Genomic DNA, 21,360 nt, shown 5'->3' on the forward strand with positions numbered 1-21,360 from the left:
CCAGCGGACACCAGACACTGGAGTTATAGCGCACTTTATCACACAGCCGTAAAGCCACATGATTCGATAGTAAACCATTTACGTACTCTTATCACAAGTCTCAAATTGTCTTGTCATATAGCGTGAGATTAGACTGCCCCCTGTTGATCAAAGAGAATTACAACACTGTGCCATAAATCTGAACATGTGATGACACTGCATAAAAAGCATGCGATAATGGAGCTAAGACACCATTAAGAATGACACCTACTTTATTTTATTATTTCCTTTGATCTACCTTATTGCTAATTTACAATACAGATTGTGTATAACTCAACTGTAGCAATAAAATCATGGTGATTGTGCCCACCAGCGCAATGTTCTCAAAGGGTTGGTCCCATTCAGCACATACAGGAGGATGTCTGGTTCTTCTGTAAAGGGGGGTCAGTTATTCAACTTCAATCAATTAAATACTTTTATATGGATTCATGAATTCAATTACATTTGTTGAATTCAGAGGATTTCAAACAGTATTGAACTTATAAAACAGTTATTATTTGTTAACCCTTTAGTTCCAGAATCCTAGGCCTTCTCTTTCTCGCTGTCCTTCCCAGAATCTCTATAGACTTTGACTCACTGATCTTTACCTTCCACCCTTCCAGCTTTGCAAAACAAAACAATAAAACAGTTCAGGAGAGAGTGACTTTGGCCCCTTATTTCCTCCTTCAACTTTGTTCACCTTTCAGTCTTACATGTTGCTCTCTTTCTATGTTTTTAAATTCATTTGAGTTTCTTTCTCTGATCAGGGAATTCACACATCACTACAGATAATCATTGAATCACTTGTCAGCTGACTTTCTTTGTGCCTGCCAGTTACAAGAAGAGGAAACCGCAAGATGAAAGGCTACCAGCGTCCTAAATAAAACTGACTATGGATGGAATTATCTATTACAATTTATTAAATGTCTTCTTCTCATCCAATGGGATCTCATAATCTAGACAGGTTGAGATTTAAACATAACAATTTAAAAACAAACTGAACCTACTTACCCTCAGGAACTAAAGTTCAGTAAAGTACTAGTTAAGGAAGTGAGCGAGGGCTGCTTAAGACCGTGAGAACGAGAGAGAAATGAATCATTATACATACAGTAAATATGTAACAGACCCTGCCCATAAACTTTGCATCCTGTTTGAACATCTATAGCCATGCAGTAAGACATTCGCAAGCACACAAAGCCAACACACACGTACACCACAGCAGGTTGGTGGCACCTTCATTTGGGAGGACGGGATTGTGATAATGGCTGAAGTGGAATGGTATCAAAACACATCAAATACATGGTTTCCATGTACATGGTTTCTATGGTTTCCATGTACATGGTTTCTATGGTTTCCATGTACATGGTTTCCATGTATTTGATGCCATTTAATTTGCTCCGTTCCAGCCATTATTATGAGCCATCTTCCCCTCAGCAGACTCCGCTGACGTACACACAATACACACGTACACACATACCAGCACACACACACAAACACACAGTTTTTTACTGCTATCCTTGTGGGGACCAAAGAATTTGTTCCCATCCAAATCCCTATTTTTCCTCACCCCAACCCTAAATCGAACCCTAGCCCTAACCTTAACCCTTAACTTAACCATAACCCTAACCTTAACCCTAAGTCTAACCTTAACCCCAAACCCCTAACCCTGAAAGTATACCTAACCCTAACTCCTAACCCTAAACCTTACCATAATTATAATCCTAACCCTTATTGTAACCCTAATGCTAAACCTAACCCCTAAGCCTAAAATAGCATTTTTCCTCATGGGGACCGACAAGGATAGTTAAACAAAAATATACACACTCAGACACACACTAAACCCAAATTGTAATAGTAAACACATGCTTGGGAATCAGATAGACCTATAGATACAAAACAAACTGCAAACAGAAGTGGAGCTTACCCATAATAAAACAAGGCAACAGTAAACATGTTGTCCCCCACAAAGGATGCAGCGTCCCCCTTGAGCCAATCAATGTCATTTTGTAAATGACCGATGGATCTCTATGGCAAGAACCTTCATTCACCCAAGTTTCGTCAAAATCGTCCCAGTGGTGTCTGAGATATTGAGTGGGTTAGCTAGACTCATCTCCCTGAGCATGTGTGCCAAATTTTATCACTTTGAGTCAACAGATCAAGAGATATAAACATGTGCCCGTTATAGCGCCACGTTATAATGTGCCCGTTATAGGTCGATATTAATGTTTTTGCATGTGTTGAGTGTTGACAGTGTTTGCCACATGTGTGCCAAATGTTGTTATAATATGAATATGCATTTATGTGATTCACATGCATTTATGTGCCAGACCACGCCGGCATGAACGTTTATTGGCCAATACCAGCCATGTTGTTTTAGGTTCTAGTCTGAAGAATATTGCTTTGAGAGACCTTTGACCATAGATATCACATATCAAGTTTGGTGCAGATCGGTCATTAGGTGCCAGAAGACTATCATCAAAGATATTTATAGGTTTCCACTTCTGTCTGTGTTAGCGTTTTAATCGTTTTTTCACAAAATTCAAAATGCCAGAAAATCCATAATGAAAGACCTGTCCCAGAGGCAAATTTGTTTCATGTGGGGGGAGGGACCGTTCTTTATATACCTGAGGGACCTACAGTATATACGAATTTCAGGACTTTAGGTCAAACGGGCTGAGGGGCGTATCTTTTTATTGCGCCACCATCTGCCCAATCAGTAACAATTTTGTAAATGCATCATTCACCTAAATTGAGTCCAAATCGGGCCAGTGCTGTCTGATATATCAAGTGTGAATAACGTAGGAAAGAACATCCTAACGGACAGAGACAGACCCACAGTCCCCTCACAGATTGTATCTTCGGGGACGAGCAATAATGTATACAAACCCGGGACTGCTGTTGCAATGTATTGGCCATTGAGAGTCTTTGAAGCCACCGGTTGGTCATATTGGAACTCCAGTAGGATCAGTCCTCCATAGGAATGAATGGAATTCTACAGTACTTCAATTCAATGTTTCTAGAACAAAATTACATGTATTTAAGTATGTTTTGTTGTAGTGGGGAAAGTAACATTAGTACTAAAATAAAATACTTAAAGGAAAATGTTTTAATATATTTTTTATTTGTATGTTTGGCTCACATCATGTAATTTAAAAGTATGCATTAAGGTTTTCTGTAATATAATAAACATGTCAAAAACGAATGAATAAATGCATTTATCAAATCAAATCAAATGTATTTGTCACATACACATGGTTAGCAGATGTTAATGCGAGTGTAGCGAAATGCTTGTGCTTCTAGTTCCGACAATGCAGTAATAACGAACAAGTAATCTAACTAACAATTCCAAAAAAAAACTGCTGTCTTATACACAGTGTAAGGGGATAAAGAATATGTACATATGGATATATGAATGAGTGATGGTACAGAGCAGCATAGGCAAGATACAGTAGATGATATCGAGTACAGTATATACATATGAGATGAGTATGTAAACCAAGTGGCATAGTTAAAGTGGCTAGTGATACATGTATTACATAAGGATGCAGTCGATGATATAGAGTACAGTATCTACGTATGCATATGAGATGAATAATGTAGGGTAAGTAACATTATATAAGGTAGCATTGTTTAAAGTGGCTAGTGATATATTTACATCATTTCCCATCAATTCCCATGATTAAAGTGGCTGGAGTAGAGTCAGTGGCATTGACAGTGTGTTGGCAGTAGCCACTCAATGTTAGTGGTGGCTGTTTAACAGTCTGATGGCCTTGAGATAGAAGCTGTTTTTCAGTCTCTCGGTCCCAGCTTTGATGCACCTGTACTGACCTCGCCTTCTGGATGACAGCGGGGTGAACAGGCAGTGGCTCGGGGTGGTTGATGTCCTTGATGATCTTTATGGCCTTCCTGTAGCATCGGGTGTTGTAGGTGTCCTGGATGGCAGGTAGTTTGCCCCCGGTGATGCGTTGTGCAGACCTCACTACCCTCTGGAGAGCCTTACGGTTGAGGGCGGTGCAGTTGCCATACCAGGCGGTGATACAGCCCGCCAGGATGCTCTCGATTGTGCATCTGTAGAAGTTTGTGTGTGCTTTTGGTGACAAGCCGAATTTCTTCAGCCTCCTGAGGTTGAAGAGATGCTGCTGCGCCTTCTTCACGATGCTGTCTGTGTGAGTGGACCAATTCAGTTTGTCTGTGATGTGTATGCCGAGGAACTTAAAACTTGCTACCCTCTCCACTACTGTTCCATCGATGTGGATGGGGGGGTGTTCCCTCTGCTGTTTCCTGAAGTCCACAATCATCTCCTTAGTTTTGTTGACGTTGAGTGTGAGGTTATTTTCCTGACACCACACTCCGAGGGCCCTCACCTCCTCCCTGTAGGCCGTCTCGTCGTTGTTGGTAATCAAGCCTACCACTGTTGTGTAGTCCGCAAACTTGATGATTGAGTTGGAGGCGTGCGTGGCCACGCAGTCGTGGGTGAACAGGGAGTACAGGAGAGGGCGTTCAAGATGGCTGCGTGGTGGCATCATTACAGCACCCCCTGTCAGTCATCCAGGGTTTATACACACGACTGGGGACAACTATAATGCAAACTGTTATACGGATACTGCTAGTGTAAGGTCCACTAGATGGCAGCAATTTTCTGTGAATGAGAATGTTTGGAAAATGCGGTCATTTTGTATCCTATTGGGCCTCCATACATGCTCGCATGTGACAAGATTGGAAGCGGTGTTTGTTGACTGATTCCGAATGTGAGTTGCTAATGTTTCTCAAACATATAATGCTATTTAGTAAAATAACGTTTATGAAATTGTTGATCTCTATCATTTTCGCAAGTATAATGCAATAGTCACCCTCTATTGTACAGAGCATCATCAATTTACTTTGCAAACAGTTTTTCTTGTTACAGCTAGCAGGAGAGGCTAACTGAAATGAGCCATCTCATTCGTCCATCAAGCTAACGTTAGTTGGCTAACAATAGCTAGTCCATATGTAAACATAGATAATACGGCAAAGTTACTAGGAAATTCTTCTTTGGTTTATGAATGATATTCATGTGGTGGTCTGTGTAGATACTAAAATGTTTCCTGCGGGACGTTACCTAAGGGATGCTGCTTTGTTATCTTCATAGCCAGTTCAATCCAGTCAAATAACTACACAGCTAGCACATTATGGAACTATGTAATAACAACCCATGTAACTAGCTCACGAGTTATTCGGGTAACATGTAATTGGTTCAACCTGATTCTAAATCATTTACACTAGTATAGTTAATACCTGTTTAGGGCTACTTTACATGCTCACCTCCTTGCCTACAGTATCTGACTCCAAAGTGAAACTTGTCTTCTTAACTTCCATGTTCTCTCAGCAAGATGGCAGAACAAACGACGTTGGACAGCCTGCTGGAAATGGGCTTTGACAGAAACAGAGCGTAAGTAGCTAACTTAATTAATGTGGCTAATTTTCGACACACTAAATATCAACTCTGGTCCTGTCTGTCTACTGCTTTCAGGGAAAAGGCTGTGGCACACACAGGAAACCAGGGCATAGAGCGGGCCATGGACTGGTAAGTCAGCTGGCAGAGGCTTTGGTGAGCTGGCCTCAGAGGCTTCTAAATCCACAGCTGAATTTTACAGATGGTCAGTTGAGTAATTCACATGGAATAACTGATTTGTCATTTCTTTCTTCCATTATGGCTTCCTTCCACAGGCTAATGGAACATGAGGGTGACCCAGACATTGACGAGCCCTATGTACCTCCTGTGGGGAATGTGCTTGGTGGAACTGGAGGAAGTGACCCACAACAGCCCAGCCCAGCAGCCCAAACCGCAGCAGAAGGAACAGACCCTGGTAAGTGGTCAATGGTCATGGCAGCATATTGTATTGTTATTACTCATATTGTTATAACCTCATAACTATGGCTTGTACTTTCCATTACTGGTTAACATGGTTGTTGGTTTACATTGTTTTCTTGTCCCCTACCTCTTCTATGTCAACTCTACCTTTTAGCTACAGACGGTAGTGACCAGATGATCCATGATGGGGATACCAAACGACCAATGACAGAGGAGGAGAAACGTGAGCAGATAAAGAGGTCAGATAATTCACCTCTACTGAGGTTCTGTTTACACACTTGTTTTATTCTGTCAGTGGGGAAATGTCAGGTTTGGTCAATAATGTTACTCAAAGAGATTATCAAGTGTCAGCAAAAGCTTTCAGTAGAAAATGCAATGAGACAGCATACAATGAAGCCGGTGCCTGTGTTTGTGTCTGTTTCTTTGTGTGTGTGTCTATTTCTTTGTCTACTTCCATGTGTGTGTTTCTGTGTGTACCAGGCTAGAGGAGCTGATGCGGGTGAAGCAGGAGGAGCGGAGAGAGAGGGAACGAGCAGAGGAAGTAGACAGAGAGAAGCAGAGGAGGAGGCAGGGCCAGGAGCTGCTGCAGGTCAAACAGAAACTGCAGGAAGATGAGATGAAAAAAATGGTCGACCTGCGCCAGAGAGAGAAGAACGATGACAAAATGGCCAAGTAAGCCATGAAGTCAATAGGCTCGTTTGACATTGCAGGCGACTGCCGATTAACTGATTTACAAAATACCTTACATATAAGTATTATTATTTGTAGATCAGCTAGGCAGTCACAATTTACCCACAATGCATCACGGATGGATTTGATGCTCTCGAAATTGGCCAATGGCTGTTGTCTCAAAGAACATTGGAGGAGAGGATCCTTGAACAACCTCCTTCAATGAGCTTTGAGAGGAATTGAGGAAACATTAATAGCTAGTAAGGTTTTCATACACAGCCAATAGTTAGTTTTTGTAAATGTCTTAGTGCAAATAAAGTCTATTCCCATTCTACAACTCTTCTCCTTGTCCAATGAATACCCTCTCTTTCTCAGGCAGCGGGTGCGAGACAAGATAGCACGCGACAGAGAGGAGAGAGCACTTAAGGTACTGACTACACCTACAGCATCTGACTCGTATGCTGAACAGTTGCTAAATAATGTCTCCATGTCTTTCATAGAAAGAGTTGAACTCACTAACCCCTTCTACTCCTCTCCAGTTTGGAGGCGGTTCTTCCAGTACAGCTCTAACCTCCCCTTCAGCAGAGGGCCCTCCCTCCTCTCCGCCCAGTCAGGGCCCGCCTCCCGCCAAGAAGGACTATAACGAGTGCAGAATCCAGGTAAGGGGTCATGGATGTCTACAGCCTAGTTCACATTCTGTTCATACTCACAACTGATGTACAACGCATTTTGACACAACAGATATTTTTGATGAGTTTGTCTCAACAGTCAATGTAGTTTATTTATTTATCCTCCTGTCCTCAGGTGCGTATGCTGGACGGCTCGGCGCTGACCTCCGTGTTCAAGGCACAGGAGCCGCTAGCTGCTGTGCGCGTCTACGTCCAGATGAACGGCAACGCCCCCGAAGGCCAGGACTTCACGCTGCTGTCCCCGTACCCCCGCCGCGTCTACACAGAACTGGACATGGAGAAACCCCTGCAGGAGCTGGGTGAGCAGACAGGATTCCCGTCTTACTGGGCTTGAACAGGGAGAATCGCAATAGTCTAAAGGGGCTTCCTCTCCTTCATCTGCACTAATCTGAAAGGACGAGACGTCAAAGCCAGCCAAAGACGTACTACTTTCATCTATCCTGTGTTGTCAGATCAGTTTTAGAGGAATCTAATCTGATATTTAGGTGTGTTGTAGTTTGTGTCGTACAGTCTTAACTGTTTTGTGTCATTGTTCAGGTTTGGTGCCTTCAGCTGTGCTGGTCGTTGCCAAGAAATAAGGACCCTGAAGTAAAAACATGCTTTATGAGCCAACTTCAATTCCACACATCATTTATCACAACAGGACAATGACCAGGATGTCAACTATGGATTGATTCTCCTTCAACAAACATTGAGCTTTAATCTTAAATAGCAACACAAGATGGATGACTATTGATTCTCATGGGGCCTAAAGTGTAAGACATGGCTGGTGTTGAGACACTGCGACTTTCCACTGTATTGAAGTTGTAGTTTTTATAAGTTAAACAATTTGACAGTGGTGGTATTGCATAACCACTTGGAGTTACATGGTGGACTGAACATACTTTAAAACTTCACATAATGTACTTTTACGAGAAAGCTGCAAAACTTGATGACCTAAGTCAGCTTTGTATCTCACTGACTGGTGAGAGTTCCTTATATGTGCATGACAGTTAAGAAAGATACACTCTTAAGAAATCACGTGTGTCATATCAAGAGTCCCAAAAATGCATTGTGCTTCACTCAAATGTTTTATTGAACAATGTAAAAGTGAAGATTAAAAGTTACATTGTCATACATTTGCAGTGTATTTGTGCATGCCTTTTTTGAGTACAATGGATTGGATGCACTAAAACAACAGAAATGGAATGGTATTTAAAAAACTGAGTGATTAAAAAAGGCTAAAGTTGTGTGGTGGATTTTGCCAAACATTTAAGTTTTCTACTCTGAAGTTTGACCAAACATGACTGATGCTGTTGGTTTTAGACATGTCCACTAGGTACAGCACAGCGTACCTATTCAGTTATTATTCTTTACTTAACCTCTGAGTCCAGAGGCACTGGTACACCTGCATACAACATGGCTTCCCTATCTTCTGTCTGGAGGACGACGACACTGGAGGACTCGAATGGGCAGAAACTTGAATGAAGGACACAATAGATTGATCTTAACCTGCTTGTTAATGAAAAGAGCTTTAACTTCACAACTATAAAACACCATTATGTACATTAGAAAAAATTACTAGCCTATACTTCTGGAATGACAATAATACAGGAGGTATGGAGAGACGTTTTGCTTAAAATGAAAGGGGCTGCATGTAGAAGAGAATACAAAAATAGTTTATCATTAAAACAATGTACAAGAGCACATTTTCAAAGACCAAACGAGTAGTAGACGTCACAGGTCCCACCCCTGTTCCTGATAAAAGATATGAGTTTGCACCCTATTCCCTACAAAGTTCACTACTTTTGACCAGAGCTCTATGGGCCCTTGTCAAAGGTAGTGCACTATATAGGGCATAATGTGCCATTTGGGGTGCATCCATGGAGTTTAAACACGTGAACACTGGGTCGTCAATGCTGAATCATCTCTGGTAACCCCTGCTGTCAGTTGGTGTGTCACAGGAGTTCTCTTCACCCTTAGCTAGGAGGGTAGTAACCCTGATTGTAGTTCCAGGCTTGCTGGTAGCCTCCGTATCCCCCATACTGTGGTTGCTGAAAGAGGAGAAGAACACTTTAAAAAAAGGGCAAGTGAAGGAACACCCGCTCTCTAAACAACATTTTAGTGCAGGGGTATTCAGATCTTACCCTACGAGGTTCGGACTACTTCTGGTTTTCTGTTCTACCTGATAATTGCACCCACCTGGTGTCCCAGGTCTAAATCAGTCCCTGATTAGAGGGGAAGAATAAAATAAAAAAAAGCAGTGGAACTGGCTTTGATGTTCAGATTTGAATTTGAGAGCTTCAGTGTCTCTCCTCTATCTGGCTCAATTTCAAAAGAAGCACTGATCGTTTAAGACCGTATGTAGACGATATTTGGCTCGTATCAGTTTGTACAGCGTAACAATCCCTGTCATACCTGATGCCAGCTTCCATATCCTCCATAGCCTGCATGAACCGCACTCATGTCCCCACCCATCATGGGTGGAGGTGGTGTCGTCATGGGGACATGGGGCATTGTGGGAGGGGCCTGTGGTGGAGCGGGAACAGCAGAGCCATCTTCTCCTTTACTCATCTTCTCTGGGTCCTCACTGTCTCTGCAGATCAATCAATATAACAACTGCGTCAATAACCAATCCATGAACAGCTTCAGATCAACAACAAAAAAATGTGTCACAACATCACACAATTTTACAGGTATAAACCCTTGCATGATATTGATAGATACGTTATAATCTCACCCGTTCTCAGCCACTCTCTTCTTGTTGCCGAGCTCTTTCAGTAGCTTCTGATGCTCCTCATAGACTGTTAGCACACTGCAGGCCAGAGAACAGCAACAGCACAGTCATTTAAAACATGGTAAAGTGCTGCTCCTCAGACTGTTAGCACACTGCAGGCCAGAGAACAGCAACAGTACAGTCATTTAAAACATGGTAAAGTGATGCTCCTCAGACTGTTAGCACACTGCAGGCCAGAGAACAGCAACAGCACAGTCATTTAAAACATGGTAAAGTGATGCTCCTCAGACTGTTGGCACACTGCAGGCCAGAGAACAGCAACAGCACAGTCATTTAAAACATGGTAAAGTGATGCTCCTCAGACTGTTAGCACACTGCAGGCCAGAGAACAGCAACAGCACAGTCATTTAAAACATGGTAAAGTGATGCTCCTCAGACTGTTGGCACACTGTAGGCACACTGTAGGCCAGAGAACAGCAACAGTACAGTCATTTAAAACATGGTAAAGTGATGCTCCTCAGACTGTTGGCACACTGTAGGCCAGAGAACAGCAACAGCACAGTCATTTAAAACATGGTAAAGTGATGCTCCTCAGACTGTTAGCACACTGCAGGCCAGAGAACAGCAACAGCACAGTCATTTAAAACATGGTAAAGTGATGCTCCTCAGACTGTTGGCACACTGTAGGCACACTGTAGGCCAGAGAACAGCAACAGTACAGTCATTTAAAACATGATAAAGTGATGCTCCTCAGACTGTTGGCACACTGTAGGCCAGAGAACAGCAACAGTACAGTCATTTAAAACATGGTAAAGTGATGCTCCTCAGACTGTAGGCACACTGCAGGCCAGAGAACAGCAACAGCACAGTCATTTAAAACATGGTAAAGTGATGCTCCTCAGACTGTTAGCACACTGCAGGCCAGAGAACAGCAACAGCACAGTCATTTAAAACATGGTAAAGTGATGCTCCTCAGACTGTTGGCACACTGTAGGCCAGAGAACAGCAACAGTACAGTCATTTAAAACATGGTAAAGTGATGCTCCTCAGACTGTTGGCACACTGCAGGCCAGAGAACAGCAACAGCACAGTCATTTAAAACATGGTAAAGTGATGCTCCTCAGACTGTTAGCACACTGCAGGCCAGAGAACAGCAACAGCACAGTCATTTAAAACATGGTAAAGTGATGCTCCTCAGACTGTTGGCACACTGTAGGCACACTGTAGGCCAGAGAACAGCAACAGTACAGTCATTTAAAACATGGTAAAGTGATGCTCCTCAGACTGTAGGCACACTGCAGGCCAGAGAACAGCAACAGCACAGTCATTTAAAACATGGTAAAGTGATGCTCCTCAGACTGTTAGCACACTGCAGGCCAGAGAACAGCAACAGCACAGTCATTTAAAACATGGTAAAGTGATGCTCCTCAGACTGTTAGCACACTGCAGGCCAGAGAACAGCAACAGCACAGTCATTTAAAACATGGTAAAGTGATGCTCCTCAGACTGTTGGCACACTGTAGGCACACTGTAGGCCAGAGAACAGCAACAGTACAGTCATTTAAAACATGGTAAAGTGATGCTCCTCAGACTGTTGGCACACTGCAGGCCAGAGAACAGCAACAGCACAGTCATTTAAAACATGGTAAAGTGATGCTCCTCAGACTGCTGGCATACTGTAGGCCATAAGACAGCAACAGTACAGTCATTTCTCCTGGTTGGTTGATTTCATACCATTAAATCAAATATGGGCAGAATAAAATGCTTGTTTTATTTTCTCCAGGTTCCTGATTGTATCTAAAAACAACAAACAATCCTATGACCCCTGACCTTTGCACAGAGGTCCCATAGTCCTCAGCGTACTGCAGGCCCCTCTGGGAGAAGAGGATCTTGGTCTGTGGGGAGAGGGGTGCGGCCAGCGCCCGCGTCACACACTGCTGCACCCCCTCGGCCGACCCTCTGGGGTCACCGGACACCTCCAGCTCCAGCAGGTTCAGGTGCAGCTTACCGTCATCCTGGAAAACAGAGGGGACATTTAAGAGGGAACAACAAACAATGATAAATGATGCTGACAGGTTACATTTTCTATGAGGTTTAGATCTGGACTATTTTCCATGTTCCATCCCTGATATTCAATCCCAATTGCATCTTAAATGTGATCCTTCCTTTTTCAGTCGATGCTTAGAGCCTTGGGCCAGTAACCGGAAGGTTGCTGGATTGAATCCCAGAGCTGACATGTTAAAAATCTGTCGTTCTACCCCTGAGCAAGGCTGTTAACCCACTGTTCCCCGGGCACCGAAGACGTGGATGTTGATTATGGCAGCCCCCAGCACCTCTCTGATTCAGAGGAGTTGGGTTAAATGTGGAAGACACATTTCAGTGGAATACATTCAGTTGGACAACTGACTAGGTATCCCCCTTTCCCTCTTAGATCTATCTCCCCTCCTCTCACCGGGCTAATCTCCAGCGCCTCCTGCAGGACTCCCCGGGCCTTGCTGGGGTTCTTGCAGAGCTTCAGCAGCAGCCGGGCCAGTTTGATAGAGTAGAACGCATGGAGGTGAGGTGTCTCTTTGGCCTGGGCCACCGCGTCCCTGAGCAGAGCTTCTGATTCATCTAGCCGGCCCGCCCGTCTCTCTAGCCCTGCCCTGCGCAGCCGGACCATGGCCAATCCCGGGACTGAGGTTTCCAGAGCCTCCAACACTCGCCGTGCCTCTGTTAGGTCACCTGGGAGGAGATGGAGGGGAGGAGGGCGTGAGTGGGCTACAACACTGGGTAATGGTGTCCTGTGTATCACATTTGAGGTGAAAGTGAAAAGGTGAACAATGTGACGTGTCTCTTCCTCTCTCACCATGCCTCTCCTCGAAGGTGGCCCACTGCAGGTGCATGGTGTGTTTGTGGGACAGGTGGATCTCACAGGCTCGCCGAAACACTCCCCGCGCCTCGTCCAGACTCTGAGGTTCCAGGTACTGAACATACTGAAAAACATGCATACAGTATACATTAGTCACACTGACATACAAACATGTTACTGACACACACACCCCTGCAGCCCCTCCTTACCTTGGTCCAGAACTCCTCGTAGAGAGCGCAGGCAATCAGACAGCGCTCAAACAGGATCCGTACCCTCCGGTCTCCCCCGGCAATGATCTCACTGCTCTTTGACCCCTCCTTTTCCTCCTTTTGCTCCTCTTCCTGGCCCTCCATGGCCTCTGGTTCAGTCTCGGTCTTCACCTCCTTTTCACCACCCCCCCCCAGCTCGGTGAGCTCCCAGTCCAGGTAGGAGTGCCAGGCCCTCAGCTGGGTCCGGTCCAGAGGCTTCACGTGGAAATATGGACGCTTGATCTGGAAAGAAGGGAGGAATGGGAACAGAAGAGAAGATAAGTAAATGTTTCCAACCAATCAAAGTACACTACTTGACCAAAAGAGTGTGGACACCTGCTCGTCGAACATCTCATTCCAAAATCATGTTTACTAATATGGAGTTGGTCCCCCCTTTGCAGCAATAACAGTCTCCACTCTTCTGTGAAGGCTTTAAACTAGATGTTGGAACATTGCTGCGGGGACTTGCTTCCATTCAGCCACAAGATTATTAGTGAGGTCGGGCGATTAGGCCGGACTCGCATTCCAATTCATCCCAAAGGTGTTCAATGGAGTTGAGGACAGGGCTCTGTGCAAGCCAGTCAAGTTCTTCCACACTAATCTCGGCAAACCTTTTCTGTATGGACCTCGCTTTGAGCAAGGGGCATTGTCATGCTGAAACAGGAAAGGGCCTTCCCCAAACTGTTTCCACAAAGTTGGAAGCACAGCATCATCTAAAATGTCATTGTATGCTGTAGCATTAAGATTTCCCTTCAATGGAACTAAGGGGCCTAGCCCGAACCCTAAAAAACAGCCCCAGACCATTATTCCTCCTCCACCAAACTTTACAGTTGGCACAATGCATTGTGGCAGGTAGCGTTCTACTGGAATCCGCCAAACCCAGATTCCTCCGTCGGACTGCCAGATGTTGAAGCGTGATTCATCACTCCAGAGAACACGTTTCCTTTGCTCCGGAGTCCAATAGCGGCAAGCTTTACACCACTCTAGCCAATGCTTGGCATTGCGCATAGTGATCTTAGGCTTGTGTGCAGCTGCTCAGGCATGGAAGCCCATTTGACGAAGCTCCCGACAAGCATTTCTTGTGCAGAGGCAGCTTGGAACTTGGTAGTGAGTGTTGCAACCAAGGACAGAGCATTGTCACGCGCTACGCGCTTCAGCATTCGGTGGTCCCGTTCTGTGAGCTTGTGTGGTCTACCACTTTGTGGCTGAGCCGTTGTTCATCCGAGACGTTTCCAATTCACAATAACAGCACTTACAGTTGACCGGGGCAGCTCTAGCAGGGCAGACATTTTACAAACTGACTTGTTGGAAAGGTGGCATCCTATGACGGTACCATGTTGAAAGTTACTGAGCTCTTCCGTAAGGCCATTCTACTGCCAATGTTAGTCTATGAAGATTACATGGCTGTGTGCTCGATTTTATACACCTGTCAGCAACAGGTGTGGCTGAAATAGCCGAATCCACTCATTTGAATGGGTGTCCACATACTTTTGTATATATAGCGTAACATGCTTCAATCATTGCTTCTGAGTTACACATAGAAGAGATGTGTGTGTGTGTTCCAGGGGTAACTCACAGCTTCCTCAAAGTTCCACCTCTTCCTGACCTCTCCCTCCAGGTCTTGGTACACCTTCTCTCTGCGAGCCAATAGGAGCTCTCGCATTTTCGGAATCAGTTCTTCCTGATTGGGTGAAACATAACATGACAGTTATGATGGCAGACTTTTAAATCAGTGTAAAATCAAAGTTAAGATCCTATACCATAGCCTTACTCCATAGCTTGAAATGTCTCCCCTTTATGCTATTTTGGCAGCATCTGACACATGTTAAATGTCATGTTAAATCTTAATCCAACACTACTAGGGATTTGTCATTTGTAATCCACCTCTGTAGGTTCCTTCTCTTCCCCAGGTGGTAACTCCTCTTCCCCCTCAGCCAACTCAGACTTCTCAGTTTTGTGGCTCTGTTTAGATTCCTCAAGCAACCCCTCATACTCCACTGCTGAGAGGACGTCCTTGGGCGCATGGGCATTAAGATGAGTCTTGAATCTGTAAGAGAGAGATAGGAGGGACGGAGAAAGTGGATCAGATTCACCAGGTCAGCAAATATGAGGTCCATAATGGGAAGTGAGTTTGATAATTATTAAAATCGATCATTTAATAAAAGGTTACGATTTTATACTTTAGATATATTTTTTACCCCCTTTTTCGATCTTGTCTCATCGCTGCAACTCCCCAATGGGCTCGGGAGGCGAAGGCTGAGTCATGCGTCCTTCCCGAAACATGACCCACCAAACCATGCTTCTTAACACCCGCCCGCTTAACCCGGAAGCCAGCCGCATCAATGTGTCGGAGGAAACACTGTTCACCTGACGACCGAGGTCAGCCTGCAGGCGCCCGGCCCGCCACAACGAGTTTCTAGAGCGAGATGAGCCAAGTAAAGCCCCCTCGGCCAAACCCTTCCGACGCTGGGCCAATTGTGCACCGCCCTATGATAATCCCGGTTACGGCCGGTTGTGATACTGTCCGGAAACAAACCAGGGTCCATAGTGACACCTCTAGCACCTTTGACCGCTGCGCCACTCGGGAGGCCCTATAGTTTAGAGTTTTGACTGATTTGAAGCTCTACTGTTTTTCTTAGTAGAGAGAGTGTACTGTTTGTGAATGTGTATAGTCTCACTTCTCATAGTGGCTGCTGTACAGCTGAGTGGGGACTCTGAGAACTCTGTCGTAGACTCCAGTGGCAGCCTTCATGTCTCCCTGCTCCTTCTCCCACTCGATGTACAGCTCCCACAGACGGTCAGAGTGGAAGTCCAGTCCTGCTGCCGTCACCGCCTCCTCAAACGCACTGGGGAGAAGTGACAAGAGACAGGTATCAGGCTGACATCCATCTATCTGACATCTATTAAAAAAGAGTTAGGGCTCCGTATCTTTATTTGAACATTCATTCTGTGAATGAGAATAAATACTGAATTAAAACATTTGGAGTGTTCAGGCTAATATTGAAAGTAAAGGCTGGCTAGTGTTGAATGTATATAAGTGTGGTACTGTGTGTTTAAGAGTATAGGAGTGTGTACCTGCGAATGCGCTGAGAGGACTCTGGCAGGTTCATGTTGAGCGTGCCCAGTAGCAGGTTAATGTAGTGGATCCACAGATCTACACTCAGGGGAATGGCCTTCAGACCCTGAACACACACCTGGAACAACAAAACAACATTACACATGAATGTTATGGAACTAAAGCCATTACATACTGTGAGAGAGAAGAATGTGCCTTTTTGTCAATAAAAAATGTCAGTCAGCAGACCACATAACAAGACACACATCCATGTGCCAAACACACTCCACCTCATCCTCATACCTCCTGAGCTTTGTTGGTGTAGCCAGCACGTCGCTCCAGGTCGGCAAACTTCTTCCAGTATCCGTAGCACAGTGGGTACCGTGCCAGAAAGGCTACCAGCGCCCGACGTGACGCTGTCATGTGACTCTGGGGACAATTAGAAATCTGGTTAGCTGCAAATTCCACTTCCACAGTGCACATCTGAACAACAGTGGTATAGTTAGCTATGCATTATTAATGCAGAAGAGCTTTAGGCGTATGACAAAATGGCAATAGGAGTCTTGTCTGTCTCCTCAGCTCTTTTCACCTCTTGCTCACAGTACTGCAGAAGGTCAGTCCAGCTAGAGAAGTCCTGTGGATTGTCATGGGCCAGCTTCCAGAGTCGGTCAAAGTCCGCAGGGAACTCTCCGTCTTCTTCCTCCTCATTCTCTGCCAGAGGCATGTTGTATGATGTCGCAGCTGCTGCTTCTGGAGCCTCAGAGGCTCCTCCTCCATCATTCTCCTCTGATGCCTCTTCCTTCTCTGTTGGAAGTTGGACAGCCTCCATGGCTTCCAGAGCTATTAAATGAGAAATTTAGAAAGTTACACATGGAAGAATTTGTTTTATCTATAACACAAAGAAATGGCTGGCCTGCTCAATGACGCATAGTCCTAATCAAATGTAATTTACAGATTAAATGTAGATTATAAGGGGAATTCCAATCACTGATGGTGTTTTTAGCCAATCATTCATGAGTATTTCTAGGTACTACACACAAATCACTACACTCATAACAATGGCCGGGGACGGAGCAGCAGGGGGCATGATGCGACTAATGTCTGTCTGCATCTACACTGGTTAGATCAGCTTACTATACCATAATAAAAGACCCGGCCTGGCAAGTACTAGCTAGTGCAGGGATGGGTAACTGGCGACCTGACTGGAACTCAGTCGGGGTCTCAACCTACTGTTGAGAGTTAAAATCGTAGAATACAATTTCAAAATGTGGTTGTGCATCAGCAGTTTTTGTTGTTATGTCAGTCACTCAATTAGCTAATTTCAGCTAACATTTTTTAGATTGGAAAATTAGTCTAGTGGCAAGCTAGTCTAGTGGCAAGCTATCTAAATTTGTAGTAAACGTGCCTGAAGACTCAACGATGAATTGCATAGAATTCTATGTCGGGCAAAAATTTGCATTTGAATCAGAAAAGTTCTCTCTCACGACCTCTACAAGTCAGAATGCTGAATACAATGATACTTCCGGTTGTCCGTGTGGTTGGTCCTTTTGCAGGCAGGAATGTTAGACAAAATATCCAGAGTAGTATTATCAACCCCACCTTGGGTGGTCTGTATATGATTTGTATTTCTGGTCCATATTTTCAATACTGATGCAATTCACATGTGACCAACACTTGCATAATATGGCCAAGACTAACCGAACAGCAAACACTTCAAGCTTATTGCGAGGAAACGTGCTTTTGTTTACATATTGTGCATTACGTGCAATGCGTCAACAGATTAAAAATACAAGTAATAACCTACTGGCACCGCAAAGTTTTCCTGTGGACAGCCTATCTCCACCTCCTACCGCCAAAAGGATCAACAGCATGTACAACCGGTAAAGTAAGTGGAAATATCATTTTATTCAACATTCTGTCTTGTAGAGACTATTGCGTCTTTTTTTACAGCGACTTATTTCAGACTGATATTCATGGGATAACCATGGTAACGGGCTGATGTTTAGGCAAGTAGTAATCATGGTCGAATTATCGACCTGGGGCCCAATTGAATTTGGTTAGTCACTTGCACTCAGATATCATATTAAAAACTGCAAACATTTTCTCACCACCCCATGGCAAAATGTATAGAATTTAGAGCTGACCCCAAATAGTCGACTGGTCGATAGGCTGTTGGTCGACCAAAATATTTTTAGTCGAGCAGTAGCAAATATACAGTATACATTTCCTACATTGTAGAATAATAATGAAGACATCAAAACTATGAAATAACACATATGGAATCATGTAGTAAACAAAAAAGTGTTAAACAAATCAAAATATATTTTAGATTCTTCAAAGTAGCCACCCTTTCCGTTGCTGACAGCTTTATACACTCTTGGCATCCTCTCAACCAGCTTCATGGGGTAGTCACCTGGAATGCATTTCAATTAACAGGTGTGCCTTGTTAAAAGTTAATTTGTGGAATTTCTTTCCTTCTTAATGCATTTGAGCTAATCAGTTGTGTTGCGACAAGGTAGAGGTGGTATACAGAAGAGAGCCCTATTTGGTAAAAGACCAAGTCCATGTTATGGCAAGAACAGCTGGAATACGGAAAGAGAAACGACAGTCCATCATTACTTATTAACACGAAGGTCAGTCAATGCGGAAAATTTCAAGAACTTTGAAAGTTTCTTCAAGTGCAGTCTCAAAAACCATCAAGCGCTATGATGAAACTGTCTCTCATGAGGACCGTCACAGGAAAGGAAGACCCAGAGTTACCTCTGCTGCAGAGGATAAGTTCATTAGAGTTACCACCCTGAGAAATCAACAATTAACTGCACCTCAGATAACAGCCCAAAAAATGCTTCACAGAGTTCAAGTAACAGACACATCTCAACAGCAGCTGCTCAGAGGAGACTACGTCAATCAGGCCTTCATGGTTGAATTGCTGCAAAGAAACTTCTATTAAAGGACACCAATAAGAAGAGACTTGCTTGGACCAAGAAACACGAGCAATGGGCATAAGACTGGGGGAAATCTGTCCTTTTGTCTGATGAGATATTAGACCGATGAAAATTTTAGATTTGGGGTTCCTACCCGCTGTGTCTTTGTGAGACTCATGGAGGAAGAGGTGTGATGGTGCTTTGCTGGTGACACTGTCTGTGATTTATTTAGAATTCAAGGCACACTTCACCAGCATGGCTACCACAGCATTCTGCAGCGATACGTCATCCCAACTGGTTTGCGCATAGTGGCACTATCATTTGTTTTTCAACAGGACAATGACCCAACACACCTCCAGGCTGTGTAAGGGCTATTTGACCAAGAAGGAGAGTGATGGAGTGCTGCATCAGATGACCTGGCCTCCACAATCACCCAACCTCAACCCAATTGAGATGGTTTGGGATTAGTTGGACCACAGAGCGAAGGTAAAGCAGCCAACAAGTGCTCAGCATAAGTGGGAACCCCTTCAAGACTGTGGAAAAGCATTCCAGTGACTACCTCATGAAGCCAGTTGAGAATGGACAGTGTGTGCAAAGCTGTCATCAAAGGCAAAGGGTGGCTACTTTAAAGTAATGTTTTCACATCAAATAGTAAGCAAACGAAGACTGTTTTTACATCCATTGAGCATTACACTACTTCCTCAATGTATTTGAAAAAATCTTTCCAGCCCTCTCCCTTTCGATAACCACTCAGCGTGTAAGGGGAAAAAAAGGTAATGCTCTGATCCAGTGGAAACGTCATAAAATAGGTCTACCTGATTACTTATCAGTGCTTGTCATGGACTGAAATAGGTTCAGGTACTCATTTTGGGTGCTGGTATTGTTTATATGTAGTTGCAGGATCTCCACAAAACTTTTGAGCTAATATTCTAGAAGAGGAACAGGAGCTCAAGCAGTAAAACAGTTGAGGTGCTGGTCGTCAGCTACGGTGAGCCTACAACTGTGTCCGTCTTGAGCTCACTGGTGGGAAACTGAGGGCCCAGAATATTTTATACAATGTTACAGGTTCGCTAGTGCAAGCTACAGGCCAGACCCAAGGTGATGCAATGTTTAAAGTTTGTTGCAGACAGGCCAATATGATTTATAGGATATGTATTTTTAAATCAGGATATTTTCTACCTGCAGGATGTACTGTTTTTATTTGTTGGCTTTATGTAGGCTATTTTACATAGTTGGGAATGGAAATAGAAGTTACCTTTTAGGTTATTTTCATTTGGATAGAATGAAATGATTTAGAAATATGAAGACGTTATTATAAATTAAATTTAACAGTTCAATGAAAATGTGCATATGAAAACCATAACTGGCATGCAGATCGGTAGAAAGAGTAAGAAATTGCCATTCCACATGAGAAATGGTTGCAGACTCCTTGCGTAGCCTATTACCAGAAACTTCAGGAGAGTAATGGCAGAATCGGCGAAAGCCAGCAGGAACAGAAAGAAAGAGTTGGGTCAGCTTAAGGTTACCTACATCTCTGTTTCCCTCAAGGCATTGGTGTCTTATTTCATCAAAAGCTTAAAGCATCAGACAAGCTCAACACATAAGGTTGTTATTTAAAACATGGAAAAATATGTTCCAAAATGTACTAATCAATTGATCTTAAAAGATTGATTACTTTCGCTGGAACAATATTTTTTTTAGCAGGGGCCAGCCCTGGTAGAATTGCAGGAAATGTATATAAAAACGTCCTTTTCTCCCCCTCTATCCACTGTCTGATGGAAAAAGTTTAAATATTTTGCTCACAAGGTGGGGGTAACAAAATGTAGCTTAGGGCCCCCAAAAGGCTAGGACCGGCTCTGACTACATGTGTAGGTATGGATGTGTGTATGCAGACCCGCGAGCCACTGAGGCCCCCCATAATGAGTTCAGATTTATTGTGGACCCCCACCCCCCATCAAAGTTGCCCAACCCTGTGCTAGTGCATTAACTCTGGTACTTGCTAGGGGGAGGAAACTTTCGGTTTCTCCAGTTGGCGCAACGTAAGCTCATATTAGCCATGTCAGCTAGTTAACGTTAGCTAGCCAGCCATCTTTTCACAGGCGACTGTTAGCTGACAGTAAAGATACAAACGACTATACATATGAACCCCGCGTAACCATTGAATAACTTCGTGAATATATTTAGATTATTTCATGTTTTTACAACCTGAAGGAGCCTCCATTAGCCCGTTGGTGTTCAGGTCTTCTGAATCCGAGCCTTCTGCCGCCATGACAAAAAAAAAATACGTCACTTCCATGCGACAAGTACTGTCTGCAAGATAACCGAATAAAAATTTTGCT

General features: G+C 43.9%; 2 protein-coding genes across 5 annotated transcripts; one reads left to right on the plus strand and one right to left on the minus strand.

Annotated features, from left to right (window-relative positions):
* The first annotated feature begins 4,639 nt into the window (after positions 1-4,639).
* On the plus strand, positions 4,640-8,345 carry LOC109864971 (UBX domain-containing protein 1). Of its 2 annotated transcripts, none has more exons than XM_020453069.2 (10): positions 4,640-4,766; positions 5,384-5,446; positions 5,528-5,581; positions 5,725-5,864; positions 6,024-6,108; positions 6,350-6,541; positions 6,914-6,965; positions 7,078-7,197; positions 7,343-7,526; positions 7,765-8,345. In XM_020453069.2, exons 2-10 carry the CDS (start codon positions 5,388-5,390, stop codon positions 7,803-7,805), a joined length of 927 nt encoding a protein of 308 aa, XP_020308658.1. In that variant the 5' UTR covers positions 4,640-4,766; positions 5,384-5,387; the 3' UTR covers positions 7,806-8,345. The 2 variants fall into 2 exon arrangements, with proteins under 2 accessions (XP_020308658.1, XP_020308659.1); XM_020453070.2 differs by having other exon boundaries at positions 4,694-4,766; positions 5,388-5,446.
* LOC109864970 (pre-mRNA-processing factor 39-like) lies at positions 8,277-21,330 on the minus strand. Of its 3 annotated transcripts, XR_004204188.1 has the most exons (15): positions 21,227-21,330; positions 16,687-16,937; positions 16,401-16,526; positions 16,118-16,236; positions 15,721-15,888; positions 14,927-15,089; positions 14,619-14,723; positions 13,004-13,285; positions 12,792-12,918; positions 12,396-12,667; positions 11,774-11,958; positions 9,947-10,021; positions 9,625-9,802; positions 9,354-9,434; positions 8,279-9,260 (listed from the first exon to the last, which is right to left on the minus strand). XR_004204188.1 is itself a non-coding variant. In XM_020453066.2 (14 exons), exons 1-14 carry the CDS (start codon positions 21,315-21,317, stop codon positions 9,186-9,188), a joined length of 2,217 nt encoding a protein of 738 aa, XP_020308655.2. In that variant the 5' UTR covers positions 21,318-21,330; the 3' UTR covers positions 8,277-9,185. The 3 variants fall into 3 exon arrangements, 2 of the variants coding, with proteins under 2 accessions (XP_020308655.2, XP_031653280.1); XM_020453066.2 differs by lacking the exon at positions 9,354-9,434 and having other exon boundaries at positions 8,277-9,260; XM_031797420.1 differs by lacking the exons at positions 8,279-9,260; positions 9,354-9,434; positions 9,625-9,802; positions 9,947-10,021 and adding an exon at positions 10,049-11,386.
* Between the last annotated feature and the right edge of the window lie 30 nt (positions 21,331-21,360).

This window comes from Oncorhynchus kisutch, linkage group LG19 (assembly GCF_002021735.2).
Source record: "Oncorhynchus kisutch isolate 150728-3 linkage group LG19, Okis_V2, whole genome shotgun sequence".
NCBI lineage: Eukaryota > Metazoa > Chordata > Actinopteri > Salmoniformes > Salmonidae > Oncorhynchus > Oncorhynchus kisutch.